The following is a 22,914-nucleotide window of genomic DNA, read 5'->3' on the forward strand; positions in this document are numbered from 1 at the left end:
GTTTTCCCTACTCTCTTTAAGTCTGAATTTTGCAATAAGGAGTTCATGATCTGAGCCACAGTCAGCTCCCAGACTTGTTTTTGCTGACTGTATAGAGCTTCTCCATCTTTGGCTGCAAAGAATATAATCAATCTAATTTTGGTGTTGACCATCTGGTGATGTCCATGTGTAGAGTCTTCTCTTGTGTTGTTGGAAGAGGGTGTTTGCTATGACCAGTGCACTCTTCGCAAAACTCTATTAGCCTTTGCCCTGCTTCATTCCATATTCTAAGGCCAAATTTGCCTGTTACTCCAGGTGTTTCTTGACTTCCTACTTTTGCATTCCAGTCCCCTATAATGAAAAGGACATCTTTTTTGGGTGTTAGTTCTAGGTCTCGTAGGTCTTCATAGAACTGTTCAACTTCAGCATCTTCAGCATTACTGGTCAGGGCATAGACTTGGATCACCATGATATTGAATGGTTTGCCTTGGAAACGAACAGAGATTGCAAACTGTCATTTTTGAGACTGCATCCAAGTACTGCATTTTGGATTATTCTGTTGACTATGATGGCTACTCCATTTCTTCTAAGTGATTTTTGCCCACAGTAGTAGGTATAATGGTCATCTGAGTTAAATTAATCCATTCCAGTCCATTTTAGTTCACTGATTCCTAAAATGTCCATGTTCCCTCTTGTCATCTCCTGTTTGACCACTTTCAATTTGCCTTGATTCATGTACCTAAGATTCTAGGTTTCTATGCAGTATTGCTCTTTACAGCATCGGACTTTATTTCCATCACCAGTCACATCCACAACTGGGTGGTGTTGTTGGTGGTGTTTTTTTTTTTTTTGGCTTTGGCTCTGTTTCATCATTCTTTCTGGAGGTATTTCTCCACTGATCTCCCATAACATATTGGGCACCTACTGACCTGGGGAGTTCATCTTTCAGTGTCCTATCTTTTTGCCTGTTCATAGTGTTCATGGAGCTCTCAAGGCAAGAATACTGAAGTGGTTTGCCATTCCCTTCTCCAGTGGACCACGCTTTGTCAGAACTCTCCAGCATGATCCATCCATCTTGGGTGGCCCTACATGGCATGGCTCATAGTTTCATTAAGTTAGACAAACCTATGGTCCAGGTTATCAGATGGTTTAGTTTTCTGTGATTGTGGTTTTCAGTCTGTCTGCCCTCTGATGGAGAAGGATAAGAGGCTTATGAAAGCTTCCTGATGGGAGAGACTGACTGAATCTGCCATAAGTGTACATATGAGCCTCCCTCTTGAGCCTCCCTCCGCAGCCGCCCACCCCCACCCAAGCCCTCTAAGTCATCTCAGAGCACCGACCTGAGTTCCCTGCACTATACAGCTGCTTCCTGCCCACCATCTGTTTCATGGTGGGGGCTTCCCTGGTGGCTCAGACAGTAAAGTGTCTGCCTGCAATGCGGGAGATCTGGGTTCGATTCCTGGGTCAGGAAGATCCCCTGGAGAAGGAAATGGCAATCCACTCCAGCGCTCTTGCCTGGAAAATCCCATGGACGGAGGAGCCTGATAGGCTACAGTCCATGGGGTCGCAAAGAGTCAGGCATGACTGAGTGACTTCACTTTCACTTTCAGTGTATACATGTCAATGCTACCCTCTCAAGTTGTTTCACCCTCTCCTCCCCACACTGTGTCCACAAGTCAGTTCTCTAAATGCATATCTCTATTGCTACCCTGCATGTAGATTCATCAGTACCATTTTTTGATTCCATACATATGCATTAATACAATATTTGTTCTTCTCTAATTCACTTCACTGTGTAACAGGCTCTAGGTTCATCCACCTCATCTGTTTCAAATTCAAATTCATTCCTTTTCATGGGTGAGTGTATACACACAGGCTTCCCAGGTGGTGCTAGTGATCCATTGGCCAAAGAAGGAGACATGGGTTCGATCCCTGGGTGGGGAAGACCATCTGGAGGAAGAAATGGCATGCCACTGCAGTATTCTTGCCAGGAGAATCCCATGGATAGAGGAGCCTGGTGGGCTATGGTCCATGGGGTCAGAAAGAGAGTCTGAACAGCTGCATAGGTACCACAATTTCTTTATCCATGCATCTGCAGATGGACATATAGGTTGCTTCTATGTCCTGACTATTGCAAATAGCCTCTGCACTTTTAAGACTGGTCCTTATTCTCTGTTCAGCTCCTAGAATCTGAGAGCCAGCCAGAACCTAGAGCCTGCACATCCAGAAAGAAAGGTTGCACAATTTTTCTGTATGAGTGATTAACCTCAGTTATGAAATATTCCGCACATTTTCCATTAAGAAACAAGGAAAATGTTGAAAGTATGTTTCAATTAGATTATAAGAAACAACTTTTACAATGTTTTTAGCAGCACATAATGAGTACTATAATATACAATTTTAATGAGTCTATTTGATTGTCACAGTAGCTCTTCAGGAAGACAATATTGTTATCCTCAAAATAATCTGAAAACAGGGGTCAGGATTCTCCTGACAAACAACAGATGCTAGTTAAAACCTAAAAGAAATGAAATCCTGATATTTCTAAGTGTTATGTTCTGTTTTTGACTTACATATAAATGAAAATTCTTTGTAAACTTTAAAGTGCTATAAATCATCAATGTCTAAATCTCTTTTCAGCTTTCAAAAACAAAACAAAATAGCCCTCTGATCTTCAGCGTTCTTCAAGATATTGCAACATTACTTCTGTCCCTTTATGGCCAAGCTTTGTGAAAAATCTCCACTTCACTCTGTACTCTGTATTCTAAAAGTATTAAGTTCTAGCAAGTTCAGTCAGTTCAGTTCAGTTCAGTCACTCAGTCGTGTCCGACTCTCTGCGATCCCATGAATTGCAGCACACCAGGCCTCCCTGTCCATCACCAACTCCCGGAGTTCACCCAAACCCATGTCCATCGAGTTGGTGATGCCATCCAGCCATCTCATCCTGTCATCCCCTTCTCCTCCTGCCCCCAACCCTCCCAGCATCAGAGTCTTTTCCAAAGAGTCAACTCTTCACATGAGATGGCCAAAGTACTGGAGTTTCAGCTTTAGCATCAATCCTACCAATGAACACCCAGGACTGATCGCCTTTAGGATGGACTGATTGGATTTCCTTGCAGTCCAAGGGACTCCAAGACTCAAGAGTCTTCTCCAACACTACAGTTCAAAAGCATCAATTCTTCGATGCTCAGCTTTCAGTGCTCTCCAAAGTTCCCAGTCCTCTCTGAAGCTGCTAAATTCTGTTTGGCTGCACGTGATTCTTATAAACAGCCACGGCCGACTCTGGTTCACTTAAGAGGTCTCCATTCCTGGTCTTTATTCTTGGCCACGTCCTGAACAATTTCAACAGAGTTTCAAACATACTTGTCAGAACTTCCTTTCTTGACTCTCCCAGCACTTATTTGCTAACTGTATCATTCTCTTATTGTCTTATCCTTTATACTTGATGTACAGACTTGTCTTTTCAGATATGTCTTCTTTCTATCATGTTCTTACCTCCTTATGCCAAGACAGCATCCTCAGACTATGTCAGGCAACATTCTTCCCAATCCCACCATGGAAGACTCTATGAGCACTGTAGCCCCACTCCCAGAGTGTGGTAGCCCCCATGCCCCCCCCCCCCTTCACTCTCTTCTGCTTTGGGGATACATCTCTGACTGAGCTAATCTCCACTTTTCAGTCCTTATCTTCCCTCAGCTGTAAATTAGATAATGTTGGCCACTCCCTACTTCTTTAATGTGTCACTTTCCTGTTCCTCTAGCACCACCCTCCCAGTTGTGCCCTGGGAATCCATCTCAATCTCTTCTGTAGATATAGTACATCTCCAACTCCTGTAAAATACTGGCATTACTTTGGATTTCTTCTCAGCCCACTAACTACCCCCATCCTTGATTTGCACACATAATAAATGGGAGTTTCTGCTGATTCACAATGTCTGGTCTACCTTCAAAGATTAGGGGGAAGATGGATGTCCAGGCATCAGTAATTTTTAAAAGCTTCCCAGTAACCATATGTGCAGCCAGGATTGACAACCTTGGGTCTAAATAGTTAGCAAGTCCCAGTGAAGCTGCTTAAAAAACACTGGGGACCACATTCCCTCTTATCTTCCCCTGTTACTTGTGTGTTAGTTGCTCAGTCATGTCCAACTCTTTGCAACCCCATGGACTACAGCTTGCCAAGCTCCTCTGTCCATGAAATTCATGGACAGAGGGGGTTGCCATTCCCTTCTCCAGGGAATCTTCCTGACCCAGACATTGAACCCAGATCTCCTGCAGTGCAGGCAGATTCTTTACCATCTGAGCCACCAGGGAAGAACAATTTTCGCCTACCACTGCAGTTTTATTTGGGTATTTACCACGTGGGTGACCACAATAGCCTCCTAACTCATCTCTCTTTCTCAAACCACTCTTCTTCACAAGACCTTCAAAGTGAGCTTTCTACAATATGGAAGCTTGTTTTGTTACTCCTTTGACAACTGAATGTCCATCAATATCTCTCTGGTCTAGCTCATCATTGGACAAAAGACTCTGTCCAGGTACTCCTTGTGATAAGTTTACCACAAGCTCATGAGTCCATAAGCCTCTGTGTGGGCCACTTACCCTGCCCAAAACTAAATGTCTTCCTCATCTTTTTTTTTTTTTTTTTTTTTGTGGCCTGGTTTTATTCTCATTCAGGCATAAACTTTTTGTCTTTTTAGAAGTATAGCAGTTAAATGATGAAATTATTTCAACAAATATTTGGTGAACACCTACTAGGAGCAAGCTCTTTCCTGGTTCTGCCTTCCATAAAAGGGAAGCTTCTCCAAAGTACTCCTGGCTATATTTTCATCTCTGCGATAACTGTTATTAATAATGAAAGTAAAATGTTTTATAGATTATGAGGTACTTATTTGATCATCAAAACTGTCTTGTAAGAGAAGAAATGAAAGGGATGTTCAAGGGTGTTTACAAGGCTGACCACTTGTTTCCTATATGTTTAAAAAAATGAGTATTTGGTGCATAACACTGTGTACACTGTCACCATTTATCTGGCATCCTTGAGAATAGAGATAAGAGTATTTTTTTAAAAAAACAAGATGAAAATTTATTTCTCTGTAATATTGACATCCTGATGTGCATGCATGCTCCCTTCTGAGCAGTTCTCTGGTGACTCAGTGAGTAAAAGTCTGCCTGCAATGCAGGAGACACGGGTTCGATCCCTGAGTTGGGAAGATCCCCTGGAGAAGGAAATGGTAACCCACTCCAGTGTTCTTGCCTAGAGAATCCCTTGGAGACAGAATCTGGTGGGCTACAGTCCATAGGGACTCTTTAACTTAAATAATAATAATAATCCACTCTCTTATTCTTAAGGAAATTGTAAAGTGACTTGAATGCAGACATTTAAGAGTAAAAACCTAGACATTTTCTTCACAGTGTGGTTTTCTTTTGTTTTAGCCAATGTGCTATTCTTCAGTACAGTTCAGTTCAGTTCAGTCGCTCAGTCGTGTCCGACTCTTTGCGGCCCCATGAATCGCAGCACGCCAGGCCTCCCTGTCCATCACCAACTCCTGGAGTTCACTCAGACTCACATCTATCGAGTCAGTGATATCATCCAGCCATCTCATCCTCTGTCATCCCCTTCTCCTCCTGCCCCCAACCCCTCCCAGCATCAGAGTCTTTTCCAATGAGTCAGCTCTTCGCCTGAGGTGGCCATGCTAAGAGTTTAGCAAATGAAGCAAAGTTAGTTTTACACAGCACAACTTTGATGTGCAAAGAAAAAAAATCATTTCTGTACTTTTTCATGATTGGTGTAATATTCCTTAAGAGCACCATGATTGACATGATACTCATGTTTTCTCAGGCTGTCCTCTTGAAGCAGTGCTCTCAAGTAAGTTAGAGGTTTTAGATTCATGCCCAGTCTTTGAGGGTTCCTCCTCTTTTGCTGCTGCTGCTCTGAAGATGACACCAGTTGGAGGAGACCTGCAGTGATGGGGGCGGGGGGGGGGGGGCAGCACCTATGTGTGCTGTCCACTGGCTCTTAGAATTTGTCTCCTGGCAATGAATCTGGTCTTTCATGTGAACACGTTCAGGCTCAGAACTCTACCCTGCTGGCCTGGCCCCACTGAAACTGCTTTTGATGTCTCAGTTTTTGGTACTTGGCATGCTATGTAATCCTGTGTTTTGGCTATCTACCCAACAGACTTAGGAAGGGGCTCATCTCATCACTGGCAGCCATGGTCCTCATGACAAGCCCGTTGGCCTCTACTCTGCATTAATCTGCATCTGGGAATGTTGGGACTATGAGAGGTCTTTTGGGCCTTGCAAGAGGCAAACAAGAATGGAACATTTGCTTGTGCCTTCTCTTGACCTAAACATGTTGCCCATTTGAATCTGCTTCCACTCACCTGTGTTAGGAAAAAGTTATCCCATGAAGCAGTGTCCTCCAGAGTTCCAAAGTGTCCTCTGCTTTTAGCTTTTCCTTTAGGCTGTCTCACTGGCCCTCTCAGGGTTGAAAGCTTTGGGGAAGAGGGTCAGGATGCTCACAGCTCACCACTTGTTTCCTACATATTTTCTTCTAGCCCTTCCTGCACTCTCCAACAGCATGAAGGAATGGGCTTTCCCTTCTTTCCATGTGGCAGATTTCCTCAGGAGAAATCTCTGTTTATAGTAAGGACCACCCATTTTGCTTGTCAGAGGCAGAATATTCTTTGTTTGCATTTCTGCTATAACTATCCTCATGAGTCCAAAATAAGTTAATGCCTCTCACAGAATAGGTGGAAACTCCTATTAACAGACAGGCAATATAGAAAAGAGTAGAAATAAATAGTAAAAAAATATTAACCCTCAGGAAAATAACAAAGTTGGATGAATATGACTACTTGACTTCAAGACTATAAAGCTACAGTAATCAAGATGAAAGGATAAGACAAATAGATCAATGGAACAGAATACAGAGCCCCCAAAATAGACATATGTAAACACAGTCAACTAATCTTTGGCCAAAGAGCAAAGGCAATACGATGGATAGTCTTTTCAATGAATGGTGGAGGGACACTGGGCTTCCACATGCAAAAAAAAAAAAAAAAAGAATCTGTACAAGGATCTTATGCCTTTTAAAAAATTAAGTCAACATAGGTCATGGACCTGAATTCAAAATGCTGAAACACAAAACTCCTAGACACTGGAGAAAATTTAGTTGACTCTGGGTTTGGTGATAACTTTTTAGATACAACACCAAAGGCAGGATCCCAGAAAGATGGAATTAAAATGCTGGCCTTTATTAAAATTAAATTTTCTACTCAGCAAAAGATACTGCCAAGAGAGAGAAAAGACTAGACATAGACTGAGAGAATATTTTTGCAAAAGACATATCTGATGAAGGCCTATTATTCAGAACATACAAAGAACTCTTAAACTCAACGTTAACAAACAACCTGCTTGAAAATCAACAAAAGACCTGTAAAAACACTCACAAAGAAAATATACAGGTGGAAAGTAAGCATATGAAGATATTCACATCATATTCATCATAGAAATGCAAACTAAAATGACATAGAACCATATATCTATTAGAATGGTTAAAACTTGGAACACTGACAACATCATATGCTAGCAAAGATATGCAGCAACAGGAACTCTCATTCATTGATTGCTGGTGGAAAAGCAAAATGGTACAACCACTTTGGAAGACAGCTTGGCACTTTCTTACAAAACTAAATATAGTCTTACCATAAGATCTAGGAATCATACTCCCTAAAATTAACCCAAAGGAGTTGGAAATTACTGTCTACATAAAAACCTGTACCCTGGTTCTTATAGAAATTTATCGGTAACTGCCAAAACTTCAAAACAACCAAGATGTCCTTCAGTAGGTGGGTATATAAACTGCAATATCTAGACAATGGAATACTATTCAATGCTGAAAAGAAATGAGCTCTCAAGCAACCAATAGACATGGAGAAACATTATATGCATATCACTAAGTAAAAGAAGCAAATCTGAAAAGGCTACATATGGAATATACAGAAGGCTACATATGGAATATACAGAAGGCTACATATGGAATCATACTATATGATTCCAACTATATGACATATTGTAAAAGGCAAAACTATAGAGACAGTAACAAGCTCAGTGGTTGCCTGGGTTTAGGCAGGGAGTATGGGGAAAAGGATGGGTAGGAAAAGTATATTTTTTAGGCAGAGAATCTACTCTGTATGATATAATAATGGTGGACACATGTTACTATCAGTTCAGTTCATTCACTCTTTGCGACCCCATGTTACTATACATTTATCTAAACTTGTTTGTCCTTTTACACAGTTCATGAGGTTCTCATGGCAAGTATACTGGGGCAGTTTGCCATTCCCTCCAGAGCTGGCTTAAAACTAAATATTAAAAAACAAAACAAAAACAAAAACCTAAGATCATGGCATCTGGCCCAATTACTTCATGGCAAATAGACGGGGAAAAGGTGGAAGTAGTGACAGATTTCCTCTTCTTAGGCTCTAAAATCACTGCAGCTAGGACTACAGCCATGAAATCAGAAACCATTTGTTTCTTAGCAGGTCTATGACAAACCTAGAGATAGGTTTAACACATTTATACATGTTAGACACTACTCTGCCAACAAAAGTCCATATAGTCAAGGCAATGGTCTTCCCAGTGGTCACATATGGTTGTGAAAGCTGGACTGTGAAGAAGGTGGAGCACCAAAAAATTGATGCCTTTGAACTATGATGCTGGAGAAGACTCCTGAGAGTCCCTTGGACAGCAAGGAGATCAAACCCATCATCTTAAGGGAAATCAACCCTGAATACTCATTGGAAGGACTGATGCTGAAACTCCAGTATCTTGGTCATCTGATGTGAACAGCTGACTCATTGGAAAAGTCCCTGATGTTGGGAAAGATTAAGGGCAGGAGGAGAAGAGAGCATCAAAGGATGAGAAGGCTGGATGGCACCATCAATGCAACAGACATGAACTTGGGCAAACTTTGGGAGATGCATAGGGACAGAGAGGCCTGGCGTCCTGCAGTCCATGGGGTCACAAAGAGTCAGACACGACTGAGTGACTGAACAACATTTACAGCCATAGAACGTACAACACCAAGGGTGAACCCTAAAGAAAACTGGAAACTTTGGGAGATTATGATGAATCAATGTAGGTTCACAGATTTTAGCAAATGTATCACTCTGGGATGAAGAAGCAAATGGCAGCCCACTCCAGTATTCTTGCCTGGGAAATTCCATGAACAGAGGTGCCTGGAGGGCTACAGTCTATGAGGTCACAAGAGTCAGATCTTACTTACTGACTAACCACCACCACCGTCACTCTGGGAAGGATGCTAATAATGAGGGAGGGAATGCATGAGTCATTGGGGCAAAGGGTACATGGGAAACCTCTGTGCTTTCCCCTCAATTTTGCTGTGTACTTAAACATTTGTTAAAAAGTAGCTGTTAAAAATATTAACTCTGTTACATCTCTAAACAAAATATAATAGTTAAGAAGAGAGCTATACAAAATCACCTGAAGGAACAGAATCATTCCCAGGGCAGAAGGCTTGATGGAGGCGTTAAGACACAAGAACGGATGTGTGATCAAAAGGAAGTCAATGAGCAATGCAAGCCCAGACGATCATGAGAGGCTCATAAAATTCTACTTGGCAATGCTGTGTGAGTTCTTTCTTAAGAAAGGCTAACATGGGCTGAGGACATTCAAGTAGGATATAATTCTCTCCTACTTGAACTATATAAGATTAACAAGCAAACTTCTGAGTATAATCTGGCTTCCTGCATCCTTTTTCCCAGAGAAAGCTGGTCATTCTGAAATGACTACTTTAATCCAGAGGGCAATTATAGTTTTTCTATAAGAAAAATAACTGTAAAAATGAAAGTGTTAGTCACGTCGTTATATTTGACTCTTTGTGACCTTGTGGACTATAGCTTGCCAGGCTCCTCTGTCTATGGAATTCTCCAGGCAAGAATATTGGAGTGGGTAGCCATTTCCTTCTCCAGGGATCTTTCTGATCCAGGGATCAAACTCGGGTCTCTTGCATTGCAGGCAGATTCTTTGCCATCTGAGCCACCAGGGTCTAGGAGAATTGTACTCTGGTTTATATATCAGTCCCCTTTCTAATGGTTAGTGATCCCCAACGTCAAGGGAAGAACTCGGTTTGCTAAGATTACGTCTTGAGCCTATATAGCTGAGGCTTAGATGTGGGACTGGGGTTAATTCACAAAATGAAAACTGCCTTGTGAGATGTTCACCTTCTTTCAAGAGGACTTTCCCCTCCTCTCTCCTCTGGAGCTACCTTAGAGTCATATGTAAGGTGATAGAATTTGACACTGTTAGCCAATGGTAACTTAGAGGGCACTCATTCCAATAAATTCCATTCCAAATAGGAGACCAGCCTTAAAGAATGAATAGAAATGAGAGATGTTGTTTGCTTCCTTCTTTTCATTATCATAAAATGTTATATATTGAACCCTTTTCCAAAGTTGTAGACGACATAGAGACATCACTTCCAAAATTATAGGAACTCTAACACCTTATAGTTCTTATATGAATATAGTTCTTATCCGGTTTGGAGACCAAGTAAAACAGAGAGGACTGGTAGGGTTTTTAAAACTGCAAATATTTAATTGCTGTTAAATACTTGCTAAGTAACTATTAGCTGTTCTGGTGAGAATTTATACTCAGCTAACTTTATGGAATTCAATTAAGGATTTGGGACAGAAGGAAGATAAGAGTAACAATGAAAACTGTGACTAGTAGACTCTTATTACCTCACTTGATCCTTATGGTTTCCCTGTGAATCAGTTGTTTCCATCTCCACTTTCCAGAAGGAGTGGGAAAGTTGTCCAACCTGGGCAGGAGAGCAGTAGAGATACACTCAGCTATACTAACTCCTATGCTATTTCCATACTCCACATACATGTGCCCAACCTGACCCACTGTAGGAGCCAGAATTCTGGATCAATTTCAAAGGGCCAGAAGATGGGTTTTCCTCCAAAATATCAAGATCAAATTTATTTAGTAGAGAATGTTAAATGTATTTTAATACTTAGACTGCCCTCAGACATCATTATGTTAATTTTATCTCAAGTCTTCAATGTCTGACTAGTCATTTTTAACCAAGGTATCAACGCAATTCATAATTTCAATTTTTCCTCTCATAGTAATTATTTAAAAATACATGAAATTGTAGAAAGTCCACATTGGGGAATAGCTGCTGATTCACCCTTACTGGTATAACCAAAGCTTTGGAAGTGAAACAGAAGAAATAAAAGCTGGCTTCTAGAAGGAGCATGTAAATGGTTTAATGGGTTAGAATGTCATGGACAACCAAGTGGTTTATCTTCCACTTCAGAAAAATTCAGAATGCTTATATTTCTTCTCATGCAGGTATAAAAGGAAGACTAAGTGGTAAGAGTGAAGGGTGGGGAATCACTTGAGCTTCAGCTTTTCTTGCCACCTTGCAGTACATCTAACCTCTCTCTTATAGGCAACTGGCACCTTCTGTGATGACTCTTTCTATGAAAAAGTGAGTATTTCATGACATAAAGAGATTTTATCTACCAAAGGGCTGCTTCTAAAATGCTATAAGCTATAAAAATTATTTATATATATAATTAAACTACATTCTGTTTTAAACAGTTGAAGTGTTAAGTTTAATGCTGTCAATAGAAAGATACAATATTAATTGAAATTCAAACTTGTAGGCTTTCCAAGAAAGAAATGTTAAACAAATATAAAAATTGAGTTGTTTTAATTTTTATTTTCTTAAAAAAATCTAAATGTTAAAAACAGTTTAAAATGATTAAAACTTAGGATAGTACAAAAAATAATTAACTCAGATGTCAAGTGCTCCTACTGACAGGCCATTTAAACTACAGAAAATATAAACTTCCAATAGGCAGCTTCCAAGATTTTTCATTTGAAAATAAAGATCAAAATTGCAGGCATATTGGAGAGTGAAGCAAAGCTGGAAATTATAAAATGCTATTAAATAATTTATGTCAAGGCCATTTAAACACTAATCAATGGATTTACAATGTTTTAAAACCATTGGAAGGAGAAGGCAATGAGGATACATGGAAGAACTATACAAAGATCTTCATGACCCAGATAACCATGATGGTGTGATCACTCATCTAGAGCCAGACATCCTGGAATGTGAATTCAAGTGGGCCTTAGGAAGCATCACTACAAACAAAGCTAATGGAGGTGATGGAATTCAAACTGAGCTATTTCAAATCCTAAAAGATGATGCTGTGAAAGTGCTGCACTCAATTTGCCAGCAAATTTGGAAAACTCAGCAGTGACCACAAGACTAGAAAAGGTCAGTTTTCATTCCATTCTTTGGCAATGCCAAAGACTGTTCAAACTACTGCACAATTGCACTCATCACACACGCTAGCAAAGTAATGCTCAAAATTCTCCAAGCCACACTTCAATAGTATGTGAATCCTGAACTTCCAGAGGTTCAAGCTGGATTTAGAAAAGGCAGAGGAAACACAGATCAAATTGCCAACATCCACTGGATCATTGAAAAAGGAAGAGAGTTCCATAAAAACATGTATTTCTGCCTTAGTAACCATGCCAAAGCCTTTGACTGTGTGGATCACAACATAATGTGGAAAATTCTTAAAGAGGTGGGAATTTCAGGCCACCTTATCTGCCTCCTGAGAAATCTGTATGCAGGTCAGGAAGCAACAGTTAGAACTGGACATGGAACAATGGACTGGTTCCAAATTGGGAAAGCAGTACATCACGGCTGTATATTGTCACCCTGCTTATTTAATTTATATGCAGAGTACATCATGCAAAATGCCAGGCTGGATGAAGCACAAGCTGGAATCAAGATTGCTGGGAGAAATATCAATAACCTCAAATATATAGATGATACCACCCTTATGGCAGAAAGAGAAGAACTAAAGAGAATCTTGAAGAAAGTGAAAGAGGAGAGTGAAAAAGTTGGCTTAAAACTCCACATTCAATAAACGAACATCATGGCATCTATCACTTGAAATCCTGTCACTTCAAGGCAAACAGATGAGGAAACAATGGAAATAGTGAGAGACTTTATTTTCCTGGGCTCCAAAATCACTGCAGATGGTGATTGCAGCCATGAAATTAAAAGACACTTGCTCCTTGGAAGAAAAGCTATGACCAACCTAGACAGCATATTAAAAAGCAGAGACATTACTTTGCCAAAAAAGGTCTGTCTAGTCAAAGCTATGGTTTTTCCAGTAGTCATGTATGGATGTGAGAGTTGGACTATAAAGAAAGCTGAGCACTGAAGAATTGATGCTTTTGAACTGTGGGGTTGGAAAAGGCTCTTGAGAGTCCCTTAGACTGCAAGGAGATCAATCCAGTCCACCCTAATGGAAATCAGTCTTGAATATTCATTGGAAGGACTGATGTTGAAGCTGAAACTCCAACACTTTGGCCACCTGATATGAAGAACTGACTCACTGGAACAGACCCTGATGCTGGGAAAGATTGAAGGCAGGAGGAGAAGGCAATGACAGAGGATGAGATGGTTGGATGGCATCACCGACTCGATGGACATGAATTTGAGCAAGCTCCAGGAGTTGGTGATGGACAGGGAAGCCTGGCATGCTACAGTCCATGGGGTCGCAAAGGGTCAGACATGACTGAGTGACTGAAAAGAAATGAATGAAACCATTGGAATCCAAATTTTTTAAAAATCACCTTTTGGTGCCCTTGTTATGACCTGGCAGAATTCACACTCCAGGCAAAGCTTTGGCCAGATGAAATGTTAATCAATATTTTATGCACCTCGTCACTGTTGTCCACCAGGGCCTAGGAAATCCTGCTGATGTGGGTGTAGATTAGTTGCATTAAACCAGATTCAATAGCCTTCTTAACCATCATCTTTTCCTTTCTTGTTGTGCTTCCTGTCATACAGCTTTTAGGCTACTCTTCCTGTAAGCTCCATGCCCTTCACACATGTCATAGCTACTCTTCAAAACAAGATCTCAACCCATTGTTTTAGATGTTTTGTAGTGCATGCCTACCTGAATATTTATGGATAACATATGCTTACTGCCAGAATATTTCTAACCTTGTCTATATGTAAGATTAACAAACAAAATTTTAAACTGTTAGGCTCTATTTAAAAGGTACCAGTCAAATTTAGTTCAATAATTCTAAATGCAAGAAGATTAAGAAGGATGACTCTGATCAGAGGTCAAAAAAAACACAATATGCCACAGCAGAATAAAGTCTTTCCACCCACATATTCTAGCTTTCCTGGTAAAGAATAAAGAATCTGCCTGCAATGCTGGAGACCTGGGTTTGATCCCTGGGTTGGAAAGATGCCATGGAGAAGGAAATGGCAACCTACTCCAGTATTCTTGCCTGGGAAATCCCATGGGCAGAGGAGCCTGTTGGGCTACAATCCATGGGGTCGCAAGAGTCAGACACAACTTAGTGACTAAGCCACTGCCGCCACCCATGTGTTCATCAGCTTTTCTGCCTGAATCTGCAGCAGGAGGCCCACCTTCAGAGGTAAGAGACTAATTTAGTCTTCCACCCTAATTTTTTTTTTTTTTTTAATCTCAGACCCGTTTACTGTTAACCATAATGATTAATTCCAACTGCTATGGCTGGGGGTAGATGGAAGGTTGAGTGATGAGAAATGGACCAAAACAAGGGTAGTTTCCTCCCATAACAGCTGCCTCCTATCAGCAGAGCGAATCCTGGACAAATAAATGAATGGCACATTGAAAAAATGAAATCAGGTACAAAATTTTTCCCTTCCATGGCAGTGTTCATTAGTGTTATTATTCAATCATTTCTCAATTCAACCATAAACATTATTAAACTTCCTAATCTATAGCTTAATTTCATATTGGGCTTTCTTTGGGATGCCCTAGATATGGGCTTTTTTGGGGGGTTAATCCTACAAAGAAATTGATTCTGGGTGACTTGAGAAATGATATCTTAATTAGGAAATGGCCAGACACATTACTTAATTTTTAGAAATTTCATTTACTAATGTGAATAAGTGTGATAATGACAACTGACTTAGTCTATGCCAATTCTTTTGAGGGATAATTTACTTGATGCCTCCTACTCTGCAGAATTTGTATTGGGTGAGACTATTCACTAGCAGTGGTTGGAAATCTCATTATGTAAAGAATAACTGAATGAACTAGAGAAAGAAAAACTATTTTCAGTAAAAGTCAAAGACCTCCCAGTGATCTACAAGACACCACCTCTTCTTTTTGTCTTCTTCTGACCTCAGTTTTTACCATTCTTCATCTTGCTTGACTTCCCTGGTGGCTCAGACAGTAAAGCGTCTGCCTACAATGAAGCAGACCCAGGTTCAATCCCTGCATTGGGAATATCTCCTGGAGAAGGAAATGGCAACCCACTCACTCCAGTATTCTTGCCTAGAAAATCCCAGGGACAGAGGATCCTGGCAGGCTATAGTCCATGGGGTCGCAAAGAGTGAGACACAACTTCACTTTCACTTTCACTTTCACCTTGCTTACTCTGCTTTAGTCACACAGTCCCCTTTACTGTTCATGAACAAACCAGGTGAGTTCCCACTGGATTTCTCCTCTTTTTCTTTGGAAATGCTATCTACCCATATATATGAATGGCTACCTCCTTTCTTTATGTCTTTGCCCCAAATTTCACTTGCTCACTAATGCCAGTCCTAACCTGCCATCTAAAATCGTCTTTGTGCCCTCGCCAGGAATCCTGCTGTTTCTTCATACCACAGCTTTTAACACCAGCTAACATACACTGTGACATTGTACAGGAGACAGGGATCAAGACCATCCCCATGGAAAAGAAATGCAAAAAAGAAAAATGGCTGTCTGGGGAGGCCTTACAAATAGCTGTGAAAAGAAGAGAAGCGAAAAGCAAAGGAGAAAAGGAAAGATATAAGCATCTGAATGTGGAGTTCCAAAGAATAGCAAGGAGAGATAAGAAAGCCTTCCTCGGCTATCAATGCAAAGAAATAGAGGAAAACAACAGAATGAGAAAGACTAGAGATTTCTTCAAGAAAATTAGAGATACCAAGGGAACATTTCATGCAAAGATGGGCTCGATAAAGGACAGAAATGGTATGGACCTAACAGAAGCAGAAGATATTAAGAAGAGGTGGCAAGAATACACAGAAGAACTGTACAAAAAAGATCTTCATGACCCAGATAATCATGATGGTGTGATCAGTCACCTAGACCAGACATCCTGGAATGTGAAGTCAAGTGGGCCTTAGAAAGCATCACTACTGGAGAAGGAAATGGCAACCCACTCCAGTATTCTTGCTTGGAGAATCCGAGGGACGGGGGAGCCTGGTGGGCTGCTGTCTATGGGGTCGCACAGAGTCGAACACGACTGCAGTGACTTAGTAGCAGCAGTGTGACCCTCTTGTTATGAAAAATTTTTGGATGCATTTCATATTCAACTGTGATTTGAGGGTTATTTAAATAATGCTACTTGTAAGCTCAGAGAGCTTCTAAAAAAGGATTTATTATCATATAAATGAATACCATAGGGATTTTCCTGGTTAGTCTATATAAAATTAAAAAAATAATAATTAAAAAAAAAAAAAGAAAGCATCACTACGAACAAAGTTAGTGGAGGTGATGGAATTCCAGTTGAGCTATTTCAAATCTTGAAAGATGATGCTGTGAAAGGGCAGCACACAATATACCAGCAAATTTGGAAAACTCAGCAGTGGCCACAGGACTGGAAAAGGTAAGTTTTCATTCCAATCCCAAAGAAAGGCAATGCCAAAGAATGCTCAAACTACCACACAACTGCATGCATCTCACACGCTAGTAAAGTAATGCTCAAAATTCTCCAAGCCAGGCTTCAACAATACATGAACCATGAACTTCCAGATGTTCAAGCTGGTTTTAGAAAAGGCAGAGGAACCAGAGACCAAATTGCCAACATCCGCTGGATCATGGAAAAAACAAGAGAGTTCCAGAAAAACATCTATTTCTGCTTTATTGACTATGCTAAAGCCTTTGACTGTGTGGATCACAATAAACTGTGGAGAGTTCTGAAAGACATAGGAATACCAGACCACCTGACCTGCCTCTTGAGAAATTTGTATGCAGGTCAGGAAGCAACAGTTAGAATTGGACATGGAACAACAGACTGGTTCCAAATAGGAAAAGGAGTATGTCAAGGCTGTATATTGTCACCCTGCTTATTTAACTTATATGCATAGTACATCATGAGAAATGCTGGGCTGGAAGAAGCACAAGCTGGAATCAAGATTGCCAGGAGAAATATCAAAAACCTCGGATACGCAGATGGCACCACCCTTACGGCAGAAAGTGAAAAGGAACTCAAAAGCCTCTTGATGAAGGTGAAAGAGGAGAGTGAAAAAGTTGGTTTAAGACTGAACATTCAGAAAATGAAGATCGTGACATCTGGTCCCATCACTTCATGGGGAATAGATGGGGAAACAGTGGAAACAGTGGCTGACTTTATTTTCTGGGCTCCAAAATCACTGCAGATGGTGATTGCAGCCATGAAATTAAGACGCTTACTCCTTGGAAGGAAAGTTATGACCAACCTAGATAGCATATTCAAAAGCAGAGACATTACTTTGCCAACAAAGGTCCGTCTAGTCAAGGCTATGGTTTTTCCAGTGGTCATGTATGGATGTGAGAGTTGGACTGTGAAGAAAGCTCAGTGCTGAAGAATTGATGTTTTTGAAGTGTGGTGTTGGAGAAGACTCTTGAGAGTCCCTTGGACTGCAAGGAGATCCAACCAGTCCATTCTGAAGGAGATCAGCCCTGGGATTTCTTTGGAAGGAATGATCCTAAAGCTGAAACTCCAGTACTTTGGCCACCTCATGTGAAGAGTTGACTCATTGGAAAAGACTCTGATGCTAGGAGGGATTGGGGGTGGGAGGAGAAGGGGACGACAGAGGATGAGATGGCTGGATGTCATCACTGACTCAATGGATGTGAGTCTGAGTGAACTCCGGGAGTTGGTGATGGACAGGAAGGCCTGGCATGCTGCGATTCATGGGGTCGCAAAGAGTCGGACACGACTGAGCGACTGAACTGAACTGAACATACACTACTTTTTAGCTATTTATTACGTTCACTGATATTGTCTTTTTACCCCTGCTGGAATGCAAGCCTCTCAAGGACAAGCATCTTTGTCTTTTTGTTCACTAACATATCCCGATAGAAATGTACCTGGCACATAATGTTCGATAGAATTTTTGTTGAAGGAGCAAATAAAACATTTAAAGAACAAGCAACCATGTAGATCAGTGGAATACTCCAGATGGCAGGACTAGAATTTACGGACATACATAAATGAGGCAGATCTGGGTTTAACACAGGAATTACTTTCCAAATGAAAGAGTTTTCCAACTTTGTCATGTAATCAAATCACCTACAGAGCATTAAAAATGATAGTTCCTGGATCCCAGATTACTGAAGCAGAAACTTCTGCAATCATGAGAGAGTGCTTGTTTCATACCCAAGTTCAAGAACCACTGTCCTAGACTCTCAATCACTGAGAGATTCAAGTAGAGACTGAAAGATCATCAGTTAAGGAAAAAATGTTTATATGTTCACTGCTGATAAAAGCTGGACTTAAAAATTCTATGATTTTATCAAATACATTTCAAGATTGATTAATATATTTTGTGCTGTATTATTTAGCACAAATATATTAATTATTATTATTTAGAAAATTTTACCTTTCTTTCTATCAGGCTCTGCTCTGGAGTTAGGATGTATAGCTCTCATGAGGAAACACAGCTCTATGGAGTATCTCATATTATTTAACATTTAACTCTTCCGTGGAATTCTCATTACACCTAAGAATAGGTGGAAATTTCTAGTTATTTTGGAAGATGCTATTATTTCATTTAATGAAGGTAACTGCAATTTACCCCTAATAATGTTTAGAATCATAAGAGGCCTTCTGAATAAGCAGCCCATGAGATAACCGTAATTCAAAAGAAGATGCAACTGGGGTTAATAATATGTAATTGAGAAGAATCCTAACTTGACATTCAATATTAAGTTGAATATTCTCTTTTTATAGAGAATATAATGTGTAACAAATGTGTGATAATGTGTAACAAATATTTTCACTATGAAGTAAATAAAACAATTTCAGAAAAATTCAAGCTGCCTTTTAAACAGTGGTTGTTTTGGGTATGAATAAAGTGAAATTGAATCCAGAATAACAAAGCAAAAACAAAGAACAACTGGAGAAATCAAACAGCACACATCAGACTTGTTGAAAGCAAACTCCTCCTCCCCCAAGCCCTGGAGTCCACGTGATTTGCCCTCTGGCTGGTTCAAAGATTCAGAAGGTTTATATTTCAACTCTCTAGTTAGATATAATCATCTAGATTGGATTTCTTTCCATTCACAACTATCTGCAAATGGGTTTTTTCTTTAGGGTAGAAAGATCATTGGAATTAATTATTTATGTTTCCCATTATGGCATAAATTTGAGTAGGGAAATAACTGAAAAATAATTTAGCATTATGAGGAAAAACAGTCACCATTCACAGAAGCCTGTTCTGAGTAGTATAATCTTGCCAAATTCTTTGAAGATCAGATATTACTGCATTATTTAAAAGTAATACTGACTGTATCAAAATGAAGTAATAATAAGAAAAATCACACTTCCTTAAAATTACACACTGATTCTGAGTCAGATACTGTTTTAAAGGCTTTATATGAAGTGGCTCATTCGGTCCTCAGAACACCCTAATGAGGTAGGTACCAAACTCATCCCTAATTTGCAGGTTGGGAACCGGAGGCCACGAGAGCCAGCTTCCCAAGGACACACAGTGGCAGTCACTGAACCACAGCACATTTCACCTCTCATTGTATTTCCAGGAAAGTCATTTAGGAAATGTAGTTGTTCAGGATTCATAAACATTTAAATTAATGTGGGTTTTTTGAGATTTTAAACTTAAAGTTCAAGAGTCCTGAATGATTTCAGTGTTTTTATTAGTTTTTGTTGTCTTGAAAGGGGTGTGAATATATTACTGTATTTGAGTATATATTTTTAATAACATATGCTGAATGAAAATTGTAATACCAAGAATTGGCTGGACTCAGAAATTCATAGTTTTAATGCTTTGATAGTTTTAAGCATTTTGCCCAAACTGGGACACTTGACACTCACCTGCCTCACAATTTTCAGGCACGATCCCTTTATACAGATGCTGGCTGAAGGAGATCCTTACATCTTCTCCTTCCATGTGAATGACCAGGAGACCAGTGGTTGTCCTAGCTGGGACCCCTTGATCCACAGCTTTTAACTGCAGCCAAATAGGAAAATATTCTGAAGACGGAATTTGCTGAAGTTGAATTGCTCCTGTGTATTCATTAATAGAAAGCACTGACTGCGGCTCTGCGAAGCTGAACGTGACGGTGCCATTGGGTCCTGAGTCTGGGTCACTGGCTCTGAGGATGGCAGCTGTTTGGTTTGTAGGTGACTGAGAGGAAAGAAAAATATCAAGGGGGTTCTGTTCCAAAACTGGACTGTTGTCATTAACATCAGTGACATGTACTTTTATAACCACCGTGGTGCTTCGTGAGCCTTGGACACCACAGTCTCTGGCCACAGCCTTCAATACGTGCTCAGACCTGGCTTCCCGGTCAAGGGCGCGGCTGGTTCTCAGTGTGCCTGCCACAGGGTCGATGGTGAACGCCCCGGAAGACTCATGCACCAGAGAATACATGGTTTGCCCGTTCAGGCCCTCATCCTCGTCCGCGGAGGAGAGCACGAGAACCGTGGTTCCCACCTGCGCGTCCTCTCTCACAGAAGCCTGGTACTGCAGCCTGGGGAAGGAAGGGCTGTGGTCGTTGTCGTCCAGAACTCTGACCTGCAGCTGCGCCGTGGAGCTTTGCGGCGGGCTCCCCAGATCCGAGCACAGGATGACGAGGGTGAAGTTGCTGACTTCCTCCCGGTCCAAAGCGCGAGTGGTTGAGAGTTCTCCCGACATTTCATTAACAGCAAAGTACTCATCAGTATTTCCATCTATTAAAGAAAGCAAGTTCAGAATATATTTGAATTGAAAAAGTAGCAGCTCTTTACTATGAATATATATATATATTCATCCAACAAACATTTATTTCCTGATTATTATAGTACACTATCACTTTTGTAAGTACATGATCCAGTCCCTACCCTCACAAAGCTTCCTGATAATAATACTCAGGGGATAAGTAAAAAATAAAATTCAACATCTATCTTAATTCAATCAGTAATTCAAACACTCGCTTTGACTGATTTGCAGCAGTATGATTTTTTTTCAACTTCAACTTTTTATAGTAATATGCTTTTCCTTTTTGAAGGATTAAAATGCATATTTTACTTGAAATAAAACAATAGTAGGCAGAGATAAGCAACAGTATTCGATGTTCATTTGTAGATAGCAATCAAAAATTAACAGATTGATTTATAACAACGTATTTTTAATTTTCCCCTTACTCACTATAGATTGAATGTTGGTTATATTACTGGAATAAGGTCCTCTTCTACATGGCCCTTTGTGCATGAGCCATAACACTTCTTTCAGAGACAGTAGAACACTTGTCTATCTCTTACATAACATAAGCAAGGATTATGTTTTATTCTTTAAAATATGTTCCTTTTGCTATTGTATATGGTACCAAGTAGAATAAAATTTAGAAGTAAAACTGAAAGTCACCCAGTCGTGTCCGACTCTTTGTGAACACATGGACTATAGAGTCCATAGAATTCTCCAGGCCAGAATGCTGGAGTGGGTAGCCGTTCCCTTCTCCAGGGGATTTTCCCAAACCAGAGATCAAACCCAGGTCTCCTGCACTGCAGGTGGATTCTTTACCAGCTGAGCCACAAGGGAAGCCCTTTATGCAAGACAGCAAAAGAGACACAGAGATAAAGAACAGACTTTTGGACTCTGTGGGAGAAGGCGAGGGTGGGATGGTTTGAGAGAATAGCATTGAGACATGTATATTACCATATATGAAACAGATCAGCCGTCCAGGTTCGATGCATTAGACAGGGTGCTCAGGGCTGGTGCACTGGGACAACCCTGAGGGATGGGATGGGGAGGGAGGTAGGAGAGGGGTTCAGGATAGGGGACACATGAACACTCATGGCTGATTCATGTCAATGTTTGGCAAAACCACTACAGTATTGTAAAGTAATTAGCCTCCAATTAAAATAATTAATTAAAAGAAAACTAAACTCAAGGATAAAAAGCTTCCAAAGGCATTTTAAAGTCAACCTGAAGATTAGTTGGGAAAATGAAGTTCAGTGACCTACCAGCCACATTCTTGGACTAGTGGGGACCGTTCCCAACAGCATGAGAACTTCCTGAACCCTGCAGAGGCACACGGAGGAAGTGGAGCAGTGCAGAAAAAACAGCAGCCTCAGGCAGTACGGGGGCTGAGGAGCAGGGACGGCATTTGAAGGCCTTCATGAGACATGTTAATTTGTACCAAACACAGGTGGTGAGACAAATTACATTTCTGTGGCATTTGTGATTGATAAAGCCATTCATTCCCTCATTAGACATTTTAACAACACCTGTCATGTACCAAATATGTGTTGGGACACTGGGAATATGAGGAGAGGAAGATGTGATCTGACTTCTAAGAGTTTACAGTCCAGGAGGAACGGCACATCCGTACCTGGACATTAAAGTACAGTGTGAAACTCACATGTGCAGGACACTGGGAGGACAGAAGATGAGCACAGGGTCCCGCATGAGGGTGGCAAGAAAATGCTTATTATAAACAGTGACACCAAACTAACTCCTAAAGGGGAGGAAGCCAGGCTATTAGTCTTAGGGGAGGGAGAGGGAAGAGGGTCAAACCTGGATGAAGTCCCAGGATTATGAAAAAGCAAAGGTTGCAAACATTTTAGTATGACTAGAATTTAGGGTCCCCTGGGTATTTGAGGGTAGAATGTAGGCAGA

At 40.6% G+C, this 22,914-nt stretch overlaps 1 protein-coding gene across 1 annotated transcript in view; it reads right to left on the reverse strand.

Annotated features, from left to right (window-relative positions):
- DCHS2 (dachsous cadherin-related 2) overlaps positions 1-22,914 on the reverse strand; it is a 324,194-nt gene that overhangs the window by 64,124 nt on the left and 237,156 nt on the right. Inside the window, exon 13 of the mRNA XM_027513497.1 lies at positions 20,130-20,987. Coding sequence (XP_027369298.1) covers positions 20,130-20,987 — 858 coding nt within the window. The remainder of the gene's footprint in view (positions 1-20,129; positions 20,988-22,914) is intronic.

Source organism: Bos indicus x Bos taurus, chromosome 17 (assembly GCF_003369695.1).
Source record: "Bos indicus x Bos taurus breed Angus x Brahman F1 hybrid chromosome 17, Bos_hybrid_MaternalHap_v2.0, whole genome shotgun sequence".
Taxonomy (NCBI): Eukaryota; Metazoa; Chordata; class Mammalia; order Artiodactyla; family Bovidae; genus Bos; species Bos indicus x Bos taurus.